General features: G+C 35.2%; 3 protein-coding genes across 4 annotated transcripts in view; 2 read left to right on the forward strand and 1 right to left on the reverse strand.

Annotated features, from left to right (window-relative positions):
• The first annotated feature begins 624 nt into the window (after positions 1-624).
• LOC119635491 (sodium/hydrogen exchanger 8) lies at positions 625-3,485 on the forward strand. The gene is made up of 2 exons (XM_038030314.1): positions 625-1,885; positions 1,951-3,485. The coding sequence occupies exons 1-2, from the start codon at positions 1,026-1,028 to the stop codon at positions 3,230-3,232; spliced, it is 2,142 nt and encodes a 713-aa protein (XP_037886242.1). The 5' UTR covers positions 625-1,025; the 3' UTR covers positions 3,233-3,485.
• Positions 3,486-3,893: 408 nt separating this feature from the next.
• Positions 3,894-13,683, reverse strand: part of LOC119635431 (ionotropic receptor 21a) — an 11,593-nt gene continuing 1,803 nt past the window's right edge. The window contains exons 2-9 of the mRNA XM_038030237.1: positions 11,959-12,589; positions 10,605-10,939; positions 10,379-10,540; positions 9,935-10,317; positions 9,678-9,870; positions 8,714-9,611; positions 4,295-4,359; positions 3,894-3,915 (exon numbers count right to left, since the gene is read on the reverse strand). Coding sequence (XP_037886165.1) covers positions 3,894-3,915; positions 4,295-4,359; positions 8,714-9,611; positions 9,678-9,870; positions 9,935-10,317; positions 10,379-10,540; positions 10,605-10,939; positions 11,959-12,589 — 2,689 coding nt within the window. The remainder of the gene's footprint in view (positions 3,916-4,294; positions 4,360-8,713; positions 9,612-9,677; positions 9,871-9,934; positions 10,318-10,378; positions 10,541-10,604; positions 10,940-11,958; positions 12,590-13,683) is intronic.
• Positions 6,156-8,531, forward strand: LOC119635497 (cysteine-rich with EGF-like domain protein 2). 2 transcript variants are annotated; one of them, XM_038030323.1, is made up of 4 exons: positions 6,156-6,911; positions 7,232-7,330; positions 7,396-7,629; positions 8,278-8,531. In XM_038030323.1, exons 1-4 carry the CDS (start codon positions 6,338-6,340, stop codon positions 8,340-8,342), a joined length of 972 nt encoding a protein of 323 aa, XP_037886251.1. In that variant the 5' UTR covers positions 6,156-6,337; the 3' UTR covers positions 8,343-8,531. The 2 variants fall into 2 exon arrangements, with proteins under 2 accessions (XP_037886251.1, XP_037886250.1); XM_038030322.1 differs by lacking the exon at positions 8,278-8,531 and adding an exon at positions 7,724-8,270.

Consider the following 13,683-nt stretch of genomic DNA (forward strand, 5'->3'; position numbering starts at 1 on the left):
TTAAGTTGCACGGCTCAAGCTATTTATTTGTTCAATAAGTTTATTGATTATTGCTCAAAAGCCATCATGTAAGACATTCAAGATCAGGCAGCATCTATAGTTTTAGATAATATTAACTTTGCTGTCTTTCCGTTTAGTAAAGAGTAGAGAGAAAGAAAGAGAAAGAAAATCAATTAGCGTATAGTTTAGACAAAAGAGTGTATGATAACATAAGTGAGCAAATGCTGAAATAAAAGTTAATTGAAATTGAAAAAGTAAGTGCTATCACTGCTCTAGCACTAGTACTATTTTTTCATCAATATTATTTGGGGTAATGAAAATATATTTCGCCTTTATCGAAAATAATTTCTGCTTAGTGCAATTGTCGTTACAGTGGTTTATGCTGAATAAGTTCTAAATAACGTATGAAAAATAAGCCTCATTTTTAATAATAAAATACTGCTGAGGTGTTTTTAGACGTCATATCGTCGTATGTATGTGTACATAAAAAGTTCATTGGCATTAAATATTAACTGAATAATTTATACATTTTGTTAAATTAGGTGAATGAATGAACACTTACACCTAGTTTGATTACATCTGTGAACACATACATTATTACATGCGGCACAAAGAACATGCAAAGGTACGACCAACGAAGGTTATTTTTCTTTCTTTCTTCCTTTTCCTTTAATGCATTCCTATCAAACAAGTATAAACACAAGCATGCGCTCACGATAGCAATGCATTGTTTTTTTTTTCGAAAATAATCACATATGTCTTTCTTAATAAGCTCATATATAGCAAGTTTTAAAACATGTGACTCTTTGGTTTGCTGGGTTACCGGGATACAAGCAAAAAAAAAGCAATCAACTGTTTTTTGTAACCATATGTTTCTTGTCATTATAAAATTTAATTGTGATTATTCATAAAGTTAATTTAGTTTTCTAGTGCTGACTGATATGTGAAAATTAATTATTTGGAGTGAGAAATTGTAAATCGTTGAATGGGAAATTAGCCGAAGTATTAGGAAATTGGAAGAGTAAATGTTTTACTTAACGAAAATGAATATCGAAAGAAAAACGTTTATAAGTTTGATAGTGTTAGCTGTGTGTGTTTTAAGTGCTTGCGTAAAAGGCGAGGGCCAAGAGCCTTCCGCCCAATCGGCTTTGCCCATAAATATTGTAACAAATCAAGGGCAAAAGAATATATCTGAGGTAGCTGTAAGACCTGTAGAATTGTCAACGAATACAACAAATGAAAGGACCAACTTAACGTCGAATGAAGTTGGGACAATCAATAATACAAAATCAGCCAATGAACATGTCATTAGTGATATTAAAATAAATAAAAAAGTCAACAATAATAATGAAAAAATAGTACCAAGAGTAACTGATGACCCCAAAAATCCGACAAACAATGGATCGACAACAACTGTGGCTCCTGCTACTAATTCTACGCAGAATTCGACGTCAGCAGTAACCGAACCGCCTTTGCCTGATCACCATGCAGTGGAACAGGAACACAATTCGTCCCTCTCCTTGTTTTTCGTTATTTGCGTTATTATGCTGGGCATTCTACTGATTCACTTTATGTTACAAACTGGTTTTCAATATCTTCCCGAAAGTATTGTTGTAGTATTCCTAGGCGCTTTAATCGGTCTCTTCCTTAAAGTCATGACAGGGGAAAATGCCAGTTGGAAACGAGAAGAAGTATTTTCGCCTACCGGCTTCTTTTTGGTTCTACTACCACCAATTATTTTTGAATCGGGTTACAATCTTCATAAGGGTAACTTCTTTCAAAATATTGGCTCAATTTTAGTGTTTGCCATTTTTGGAACAACTATATCAGCTTTAGTCATAGGGGCCGGAATATACCTTTTGGGCTTAGCTGAAGTAGCTTATCGGTAAATATCACTATCCCAAGATGTGCAAGAAAAGAATTTAAATTTTGTCTTTTTTATAATTACAGTCTAAATTTTTCGGAATCATTTGCCTTTGGTTCTCTTATTTCGGCAGTGGATCCCGTTGCCACAGTAGCCATATTTCACGCATTGGACGTTGATCCTGTACTGAACATGTTGGTTTTTGGTGAGAGTATACTAAATGATGCTATTTCCATTGTTTTAACTACTACTATCACGCAATCGGCGAACAGTCGTGCTTATGTCCAAGGAACTACCGGTGAAGCCATATTCTCGGCGTTAAAAACATTCTGCGAAATGTTTTTTGCCTCTGCTGGCATTGGGGTGATATTTGCTTTAATTTCTGCTTTATTACTTAAGCATATCGATCTGAGAAAGCATCCTTCTTTGGAGTTTGCCTTTATGCTAATGTTTACCTATGCTCCCTACGTTTTGGCTGAGGGCATTCATCTTAGCGGAATAATGGCCATATTATTCTGTGGTATAGTGATGTCCCATTACACTCATTTTAATTTATCCACTGTTACACAGATTACTATGCAACAAACCATGCGTACTCTAGCTTTTATAGCCGAAACTTGCGTGTTCGCTTATCTCGGTTTGGCGATTTTCTCATTTAAACATCAAGTAGAATTGTCCTTTGTCATTTGGGCTATTGTCCTTTGCCTAATAGGAAGAGCCTGTAACATTTTTCCTTTAGCTTATGTGGTAAATAAATTTCGTGAGCATAAAATCACAAGCAAAATGCAATTTATTATGTGGTTTTCTGGCTTAAGAGGAGCCATTTCCTATGCTTTGTCTTTGCATCTCGACTTATCAAGTGACGAGACACGCCACGTTATTATTACCACTACTTTGATTATAGTGTTGTTCACTACATTAGTATTCGGTGGATCTACGATGCCTCTGCTAAAATATTTAAAGCCGGGAAAAAGACGGTCGCGTCTTTCTAGGGGAAATGTCGTTGAAGGACCTAGAAAACGCAGCGGTTCTCGCAAACGTGCCAAATCGATATCATTATCGAAAACTCGCGAATGGGGTCAAGCCATTGATTCAGAACATTTATCCGAGTTAACCGAAGAAGAAGACGTTTCATTTGCGCAAACTCGGATCGACGGCTTCGGTCGTTTAGATCGTAAATATTTTATACCTTTTTTTACGCGCCGTTTCAACAGTCAAGAATTGCACGAGTGCAAATCCCAAATGGCCGATTTAACTAATAAATGGTATCAAGCTATACGTGTCAGTCCTATTGATTCCGATGATTCAGATGAGGAAATGGGTTTATCATCAAGTACAAGTCAAGCTACTTTAAGTGCTCGCACATAAATATGTTCTTAAAATAAACTGAAATTATTTTTGCACACATACACGTGCACATGAGAGCTGTGAATAGAGAAAATAAGTGCAATATTTTAAAAAGTCAAGAAGGTGGCACTTTCTGCTAATTTAAATGGTATTGGATTTGCCGAATTTTCAAGGACGTCTTTTAAGGTTTAATAATAAAGAAAAACAAAAAGTCGAAGTTAAAAGTCAAAAGCTTGAAAGTTTTATTTAAAAAAAATACCTCTTTGATATGTGAGTTTTATTTAATTATTTATAACAGTCAGTATTTTGATATTTTGAATGTTTCATAAAAAGTATTTTTATATTTGCACAGCACCTATTACCTATGTATATGTTAACTTGCTCGTTACTAATTTACTAAGTCATACAAGCAGCCATTACACAGTCAGGGCTTTATTATAATAAAAATAATTTTAAATGCGAGGTCGCAAAGCCAAAAATTGATTTATTCATTAACAAACAAATATATAGTTGATTTTATAAAGTAAATAATGTACTCTGAAATTTATGTACAATAAATCAATCGATGTGTGATAAAATCATAATAAAGTCTTATCAAATTTTGTTTTATTTATTACAACAACTACCGAAGCACGTTGTTATATCATTACAGTTGCCCTTTTTTTGCTCTTTACGCAAAAATTTACGGTAAGCAAATGTGTATTCTATGCGAATGGCAGAGAAAAAAGAATAAGTTATATTTAGATTTCTTAAATGCAAACCACATTGATATTCAAGACCAACAGGAAAAACAGAGACTCGAATATACGTAAAATTCGTCTGCCTGCTGGGGCCGTAGGGATCAATGGGGGCAAAAAAGAAAATTGCATCTTAAAATTGGCAAGAGATATAGGGCAAATATTTGTTACATATACTTTCTAAGATCAGCTAAGGACACATCAAAAATGTCACTTCTTCATCAATTCACGCGCTTATCTCTATGCCAATATTGACAATTCCAATCTATTGGTTTCATGTAGTGTCCAATATTTCTGTTATGTGCACTTAATAAACAGCAAAAAAAGGAGACCCCGAACTATTAACCTATTATATAATTTGAAATCTAATAAAATAAATTCTTGTTTAGCTTTTCTTTTTTTTTTTTTTTTTTTTTTTGATAAAATTTTAGCTCTACATAAAATATATTTCATATAAAGCTTAATATTCGAAATATCATCATTATCCATGGGCTGTTGCCACTTATTGAGGATGCGATTAAGGCAGAAACTTGCAGGTTTAGAGGCGATTCATTTTCTCACATCTTCAACTCTTGTACGACTGCACCAGCCTGAGTACGTGGTAATCGGAGGGGACCAGGTTTGGGGAATACCGCGGGTTGCGCTTGCGGTTGCCTAGCCTAAGGTGGAACTCACTCTCCGAATTGCTTTTGCTGCAGACGTACGGATGTATGCAAATTTACTAGTTTCAAGGCAACGAGTGTTTGGCGGAAAGTTCGCAAAATATTTTCTATAATCGTTTTCGCAGATTCACCTGCTTTCTTTCCAAATCAATCCAGTTAAGAGCACAGAAAAGTACAGTTCCATAAATGATATCCATCTCTTTAGACATTGATATAAACCGAACAAGAAGTAGTAAACACCTGAAACTTACACCGTTCAAAAGTCGATATCTAAGTTATCTATGCCGGAAATTTCAAGATAATTGAATGGTTTGGGCAATCATTATTAGCGGGACGAATTTATTTGTAAATTCGAGCAGCGATTCAAATTAAATTTTAAAACATTTATGACGGCTTTGACTTTATATATATATATACTAAATATATATAATATATTGAAAATTAATGCATATATGAGAACAACGTATATTAACCGATCATTTAATATTTAATTTATTCATCTTGATACAATGTGTTATAATATTTGATTCGCAATAGTGCAAGGTGTAAACAAACAAACGTTGATATTTACGAACACAAATTCAATTTGTGAATATAAGTAAGGCAAAGAAATGCGCTGCGGTGATCTTTCCTTTAAAGCGTACTTAATGTATTTTCGTTTTTTTGTTTATCGGTTACAATTGCGCTTTTGACTTCATGTCAAATATTCTCTTCAAAAAGGTATATGATTGTATTACAAGTTCTTTTCTCGCGCTCACAAATAAATATACCTTCTAAGGTATGGTCGATACCAGCGATATGGGTATCAAATTAAACGCTAGGAGAGCGGAATGCGAGAAGGTGTGAATTCTAAATTAATTGTGGCAGCCGCCAGGGCTTAGTGGATCAACGCTTTCTTAGAAGTATTTTCGATATAGGTATCACATGAAAGGAGTTGGATAGTAGAATGCGAGAAAGTGAGTTAATTATTATTTAATTATGGTGGACGTTTAATACATAAAATTTTGGGGTGTTTAGAGAAAACCGATATCTTGGACATTAAAACCTTAAGTAGACCCAGCGGTTATGTGGTTATGTGGTGGCACCCGTCGAATATAACTTTCGTACTTGTTCTTATTCATTAACTTTGTTTAGATTGATTAGAAACCCCGTTCAGTGTTCTTTTTTGCGATACTCACTTGAGCCGTTCCTGATGCCTTCTTTGCGAAACTTTTGCCTCCTTTCGCAGGAAATCTTAGTATTATGTCATTGATTTACACCAAAAGCGTTGAAATGCGCGTATTATCCACCATTTGTAGTGTTTTTGCAAAAGTGAGGCATGACGATAAATATCCTCTGATAGCATTTGGATATACAAGACTAAATAAAGAAAGGAATGTTGCTCTCCACTCGCCACGTGCGTTCTTCATTTCCTTACGCTTCAATTATTTAAATTGCTGCAATTATAAGAAATCGACTGGCAACTACCCGAAAACGTCCCTGTCTCACACTTTGAAAACAGCTGAGATTAAAAGCGATGAAGCAGCAACACATCTTCTGAATTAATGCTTTTATGCAAAAAAAAAAAAAAAAAAATAAAAAAAAAAAAAAACATTGACTAGCACAAACATTAGATTAGCACAAACTGAATAGTACTGAATGAGAAAATAACACGTAAGCCTTCTTAGCATAGGAATTGTTCAATTGTAATGTGAATAAACCATATTTGTGCAAAACCAAAGTTCAAAATGTGTATATTGTCGATCAATGTGTATGTTGTTGTTGCGAGCATTTGTTTACTTGCCGTGACAGTGGTTTCTTTGAATTCTTTGGATGCAAAAGAGCAAAAGGAGAAGGCCACAAGACTGCCGCCTTGTAAAGCCTGTACTGCTTTGGTGGATTCATTTAAATTGGGATTGGAGAGGACTAGTCGCGGCAAACATGCCGGCGGTGATGCCGCATGGGAAGAAGAAAAATTACGATCTTATAAGACCAGTGAAGTTCGTTTTGTGGAAATTCAAGAAAATTTATGCCAAGAAAAAAAACGCGGTCAAGATCAATGCCATAGTATGGCAAATGATTACGAGCCCTTGCTGGAGGAATGGTTTACACAAAAGCAAGCAGAAGCCGATTTGCAAGATTGGTTGTGCATACAAAAATTACAATTGTGTTGCCCCCCTGGACATTATGGTAGCGATTGCAAACGTTGTAGCGACTGCCAAGGTAATGGAAAATGCAAAGGTGACGGCACACGCAAGGGCAATGGTCAATGTGCTTGCGACGCCGGCTATGCAGGCGGTAATTGCAACGAATGCAACAAAGGTTTGTTAATATTCGATTGCTTATTGGATCGCTTGCTAATTGCTTTTTTTAATTTCACATAAAGACATTAGCTCCTACAAGCCGCTATTAACCAGACTTGTATGCATTATGATCAAAATACCATCTACATATGACTACTAACCACACTAATACCATCTAAAAATGACTACTAAACGCACTTGCATAAAGTATGATCAAAATACCATCTATAAATGACTACTAACCACACTTGCATAAATTATGATCAAAATACTGTCTACAAACCGCACATTAATTACTTGCATAAACTATGATCTTTATTTTACCTTATTTATTTAAAGGGTATTATGAGGCCTTTCGTGATAATAAAAAGCTGTTGTGCTCAGAATGCCATAAAGCCTGCACAAAAATGGAGGGTTGCACTGGAGCGGGACCAAAAGGTTAGAATAATTTATAAATTACAGAAAATTGTCTTGTTTCAAGAAACTATAATAATTACTTTTAGCCTGCTCTAAATGCAATGAAGGTTGGCGATGGTTTGAGGCTCATGGTTGTCAAGATGTCAATGAATGCATTGATATACCTCGTGTTTGTCGTCCCAATCAGTTTTGTGTTAACAATGACGGCTCTTACACCTGTCTGGAATGTGATCGTTCATGTGACGGCTGCGAAGGTGATGGTCCCGACATGTGTAAACAATGTGCCAACGGATATGCGCTTAAAGAAGGCAAATGTCAAGGTAACAGTTCTCGATATTTATACATTTTTTAAAATCTGTCAAACAAATGTATTTTTATGTTATTTTCAACTCCCCGCTTTCACTGTACAAACAGATGAATCGTCTGAACAACGGGACAAATATGTTAATATCACTCGCTTTCTTACTTATTTCGGCCTATGCGTGGCCACTTGTGTTATCTTTCAAAGTTCTACACACATTGCTTATATAGTCGGCGCCGCAGTTGCCATTTATATAGCTGCTTCAGAATATTGGTTAAGTTCCAATCCTCAGGCTGCCAATAAGCCGCAACTTGATACCAAACAACTAGAAGAAATGATTATGAAATCATTGTAATGCAGATAATTTCAATTGAAAATCTTCATAATATAACAAATATCAAAGAAGAAATTATTATTAAAAGAAAATGTGAAAGAAATGCAAGAATGCAGGAATGCAAATATTCCCGTTGCTTTTTAAGTTGTAAATTTATTCTGTGAATAAATCGGCGAGACCGCGAAGTCCGTAAAATCTGCAAAACGGTCTACACTACACTGCTTATAAATAAGTTAAACATTTTTAATAAAACTGGTTGTATATTATTTCTATGTGTTAGTTTAACAACGAATGTATAAAAAACTGTTATGATTCCTTTTTGTTTCGTTTTAGTTTATCCCTTTGAGTTCGAGGAAGATACACAGATTGAGTCGCCTTACTTTAAGGATGAGTTATAATCAATAGAAAAGTGATTAGTTTATATCAGAATCAACGTTTTTGTTGTATTCATTTCCTGCACACAATGTATGTTTTTATATATTTAATTGTAAAGGCATTTTAGTTAATTTTATCTATAAATAAAGCGTAATTTAAAAAGCATTTAATATGAAATATAAATATATTTAACATATATAACTTAATGTAAGTGCATGATTTCCATCCAAGCCGTTTGGCTTGGAGGTTATTCAAGCGTCAATGTGGTCTAAAATTTGAAAACTTTATTCAATTGTGAAATATTTTATTTGTATAATTGTCATCATATAACGCCCTATTTTTCTTGTAACAATTGAGGTGTACATTTTTTCCCCCATCCACATATTTAATTGACATTAGCTCTCTCAAACTCTTCGTCGTCAAATAATTTTAAGTTGCTTAAGTTTTTCTCATCGTAATTCTCTGGTTTTATAAAACTACCCATGATGTGATTTTGCTCTGGATACAATTGTTGAATACTCGTATTGGCATCTCGTTCGTCCGTCGCAACAGCCCGTTGCCGTTCGGTTTCGTTAGAAGCACCAGTAAAAGAATAGAATCCTTCAGCATTTAAGGATTGATCGATAATTAAATTAATATAACGTCTAGGTACCAATTCCTCATGATTTTCGTGTTCTTTTAACATGGTTTTCGCCTTTTTTGGATTGACATCCGTTTGCAAATTATACGGATTACTATGTAATTCTTTAAAAGTAATTCCACTTAAAAGAGTCATTTGATCTTTCGAAGCATTTTTGCGCCTCACATTAATCTCATACGCTCGGTAGATTTTTGATTTTTCTCCTATGGTTAGGATTTGTTTAAGCGAGTCTGCAGAAGATCTCGATGATGTGGAGGATAACGGTAGACGTTTTTTTTGCATCATTTGGCGGCATTTGTTAGTTATGCCACCGACAATTTCGGATATAAGCGCTATGAAACCCATTAAATAACCGATGCCCATCAGAAGTAACATGCCTTCTATGTCGGCCGTAGTTAATTGACGTTCCTCCTGTATGACTTCCCGTAAGGGATTTGAAGAGCTGGCTTGCAGCAATTTACCAGAAGCTGAACGTTGCATAGTCCATTTAACTTCGTTTTCTATTTTCACAATTAAACCGCTTTGCTGTGCCAATAAGATTAGATTATCAATTTTTGGTCTATAAATGGCATGCCGAGGATATAGGAACCCCACTTGGAATAAGGCAAAGCATTCCTCGCTTAAATGTAAAGCGGAGCGTTTCGATAGATTTCTGGAAGAGAAGAAAATTTGCACAGAAAAAACAATTCTCATATATAAAACGGTATTAACAAATTACTCATTGGAGAAATTGGATTGAACAAGGTACTGCAATTGAGCTTTGGAGCCTAAAAAGGCAAAGTTCCAGAAGAAACTTTTTGTAACGTTGCCAATGCCTTCTTCTAGCGACGAGACAAATTCCATTTTTTCATAAAGCTTGGCAGTGGGTTCATGGGAAGAATTGCGAAACCAATTTTCCCAACCTCCGCTATCTAGGAGACGCAACCAATCAATCTTTTTTCTATTGGTTTTAGATTAATTCGTTTTCTTTCTTACCCAGAGTCCCCACCTTGAAAAATAATCCTAATAAATCTTTCACCGAATCCACGGTATTTGGGAAAGCTGGTAAAGTTACGAATGCTATAATCGAACCTGTGTAGCAAGATGTCAATATTATCGTGAATATCCAATAAGATCCAATTAGCATTCTGGTCGACAGAGTACGTGTATTACTCCAGGCATATTTACTCGAGCAGCTAAAGGCATTTGTAAACATGCCAAAAACATACCAAAACATATTCTCAATTTCACCCCAATTACCGAGAAGATGACTCAGAGTTAAACGATCGGAGAAAGCAATTGGGAAAACAGCACCCAAATAAATGAAAGTTAAAGTTATCCACACAGGCCACTGGAATGGACCCATTATAGCCCGATACCTGTAGACAAAAGAAATTTTATCGTGCAGACACAGTTGGAATGAGTTGAATATACACTTACTTGGGTAAAGCTTTAGAGGCCAAGGTAACAAAAACAGCACAATCCTTTGAATGTCCAACGGACATATCCGTATGAATTAAGCGTTCAGTTGTGACGTAAATGCCAGCCATTCCTATATCAGCCGAATGTTCGGCTACATGTAACTGTAAATTCTCTACAGGACTGGATAGAAGTTTATTTTCTTTTTTTTAGTTCGTCTTTGTTATGAAAATTTCGCAAATCTTACCTTTTAATATGCTCTTTTAAGCGAGTGTCAAGAATCTCGATGGAGAAATTCAATTTCTTGCCAAAAATATTTAGCAAACGATATTCAATTCCTTCCCAAATAAAACTCTCTTCACCGCGAAAATCCAAAAGTCTCGAGCGAAATATAAATGGTGGTTGACTGGCGGCAAGAACACGAAAACGATGACCAGCAAATCCGTTTTGAAATTTAATAGGAAATAAATTCAGGTGAGGACGAGACAAAGAACCTTTTAGCCAACTTGTTAGCACATGCGGATTATTAGAACCTAAGCCATCTACGTAGAGATTGTGAGTGTACAAGACAAAGGGTCGTTCCTAAGTGTATTTTAAATGAAAAGAATAAAAGAAAGAAAACCAAATAAGTGAATTACATTCGAAACGAGTATATTCGTTATTTAATCTTAAAATGGGCTATACAAAATTTTCACTGAACATCTTCCATAATTCCGTAGTAAGTACTGTTACAGCTCACATTCGAATTATGTCTGTGGCCATAAAACGTGAAAGTAGGAGCCGTGTATTGTTTTCATAAGCTAAAGAAGTAAATTCTAGAACTAAAGAGACAAGATAAGCACTAGCAATGTTTTTTTCAAAAGTAGATTAGGTGCTCAGTCTAGTTGCGCCGAATACAAACTGTACACTTGAATGGCTATTAGTCCCATGAGATTAATTACGAAAGAACGAAGTAATGTGTTGGTGGAAAAATTGGCGAAATGCTGGTCGGATAATGCTGGAAATGCTATTAATTAACATAGTCGAAAGAACGCATATTTAGTGAGTGTGGCAAGAGATAGCACATCAGAGTTCAGTGCTGGCAGCATTTGCTTGACGTGTGTTCCCATGAGAGGACGAGCATGTTCAGTTCGGCTCGGTTGCATCACTTGTGTTCTGTAATTTACCATACTGATAGCACAATAGGTTACACTAGTGCAAGTGGACGCAAAGTGTACTCGGTTTTATTGACTCATGGTTTCTTGAACTTTGAATTATCTGTATTCGTTTATTAGTCTCATCAAGTCTCAGCAACAATTTTGAGCTAAGTAGAGAAAGTAACACATTCTTCCTTTCCTGACGTATAACACGACGAATTCAAAACTTCAGACATTACTTGTTCTTTACATTCCTCTCACAATGAATTGCCGCAGTACTGCCCAATACAGCTGAGGCTTATCTTGGCAAGACCTTAACATGTATTTAGACTTCCAATATATACTAAAACAAGAATATGGCAAATTAACGGTATTCCTGCTCAAGATAATAAACTGATTTGTAAAGAGCTTTGGCTTACATGGCGAATATCGATGTTTCAGAGAGTGGACGATCAAAATTCTTACCTCAGTACCTTTGTAAGTTTGTGATTCACCGATAACCAAAAGATTTAGTAAATCCGCGGATGTTTTGGATGCCAGAAAATCTCTTAACTTCCACTGCGAGGCTCTTGATATGATTACTACTTTGCTCTCCAATTGTGGACCAATAACTTTGCGAGCCATTCGAGGTTCCGTTAAGAATAATATAAAATTATTACAATTACCTTCCAAGGTGTGAATAAGTCTCCTAGGTTTGTATTGTTCATCCAATTCCGCATGTTGATAAGCAAGCGGAATGGATTTGAATAGCATTCGCAATAACTCGTAATCTGTATTTTGAACGAAACTATCGTAATAAATAATTGCCGAACATTTGCTTAAATATTCCTTAGCAATTTTATTGATTAGTTTGATCAAAGAAATTCTTTGCCTGTCATTGTTATCAATTAAATTGAAGCGTTTCATCAAAATGTCGGTCCGTGTTTGTATTTTACTCTTCGACGAGTTTCCAGCGTAGCTTAATAAACGATTTATTCGTTCACTCTTCGAAGCCAAATTATTTTGACAACTATTCAAAATTTCTGTTGAGAAACCGTAATGTTTAATAAACTTATTGCCAATACAGTGGAACAAGGCGCCTTTTTGATTAAATTCGCTATAAACGACAACGAATTGTGTTAAATCAATTAAAAAAAAAATACACAAAATTTTAAACATATTTTCCTCTAATTTGCTATAGCTTTTCAGTGTTCAGGTGCGAATGCGTTAATGAGTTCTTGTAACTACTTTGCTAGTGATTTTTATCTTCTTGCTATCACACATGTATTTATAGTTCATCAAATTTTTCATTTACAAAAAAATGTACAGAAAATTATTGTTATTATTTATGTATAAAACACGCTATCGGGTCAACACCTCTATAAAATTAGTTTCTGTGATTAATATATCAAGAGAATCATATTTTTGTTGTTTAGCCCATCTAAGTGGGCAAATATGGAAAAGCCAGCTGCATTTCATTGGAAAACTTATAAAATACCAAGTGCATGAGAGTCAGAAAGTTTTCCGTTAAATGCGTAAGCATTTGCAGATCGATTTATATTACTTAACACATCTGGTCATGAACTTCTAAACCCTCTAAATCATAAATCTCTCGTAGATTGCAAACGCAAATTACTTAACAAGAAAAGAAAAAAGTGTTCTTCAATCGAACGAATATTCGTCATTCAGTCCTATCTCTGGCCCATTTTCTTTGTATCTATTTCAGGATTTATTCATGATTAGTGGAAATAGAGATCTTGTCTGTAGAGTATAGATTGGGCGACGGTTTAAACGTGGGAACTGCTAATCCGAACAAGCAAGAAAATCGCATTTGGTGATGACCGAGTTTTTATATATACATATATAAAAAAACTATATATTCATACTTCATAATATTGGGTTGGCTCGGCGGATTTTTTCTAGTTTCGGAATAAAAGTGGAAATTTGTTTGATGGGTATGTTGTAAATTATAGGTAACAAGCAAAAAACGCGGAAGGCAGAGGTAATCACAGTTTTTGTTGCGTAGGCATGTGGGTTTTGTGGACTTTGACCGACTTGGAGCATTTTCAAATTCCTCTGCAAACTTGTAGGCGACCCCTTAATTTTTTCAAACGCTAAAATCGAGGGGCCATCAACTACTGCTAACTTTAGTCACTTGGTAAGAGGGACTGCAGTCAACCAGTAAGCACACCGCTAATCCTAATTAATTTC

The sequence above is a fragment of the Glossina fuscipes genome, unplaced genomic scaffold, assembly GCF_014805625.2.
Source record: "Glossina fuscipes isolate IAEA_lab_2018 unplaced genomic scaffold, Yale_Gfus_2 26, whole genome shotgun sequence".
NCBI lineage: Eukaryota > Metazoa > Arthropoda > Insecta > Diptera > Glossinidae > Glossina > Glossina fuscipes.

Excerpts from the sequence above, each read along its gene's own strand:
- LOC119635491 (XM_038030314.1), top strand. The coding sequence starts at position 1,026 with ATGTTTTACTTAACGAAAATGAATATCGAAAGAAAAACGTTTATAAGT. Across the intron at positions 1,886-1,950 it reads TTAGCTGAAGTAGCTTATCG|TCTAAATTTTTCGGAATCAT; the intron begins GTAAATATCACT and ends TTATAATTACAG.
- LOC119635497 (XM_038030322.1), top strand. The coding sequence starts at position 6,338 with ATGTGTATATTGTCGATCAATGTGTATGTTGTTGTTGCGAGCATTTGT. Across the intron at positions 6,912-7,231 it reads TTGCAACGAATGCAACAAAG|GGTATTATGAGGCCTTTCGT; the intron begins GTTTGTTAATAT and ends ATTTATTTAAAG. Across the intron at positions 7,331-7,395 it reads CACTGGAGCGGGACCAAAAG|CCTGCTCTAAATGCAATGAA; the intron begins GTTAGAATAATT and ends AATTACTTTTAG.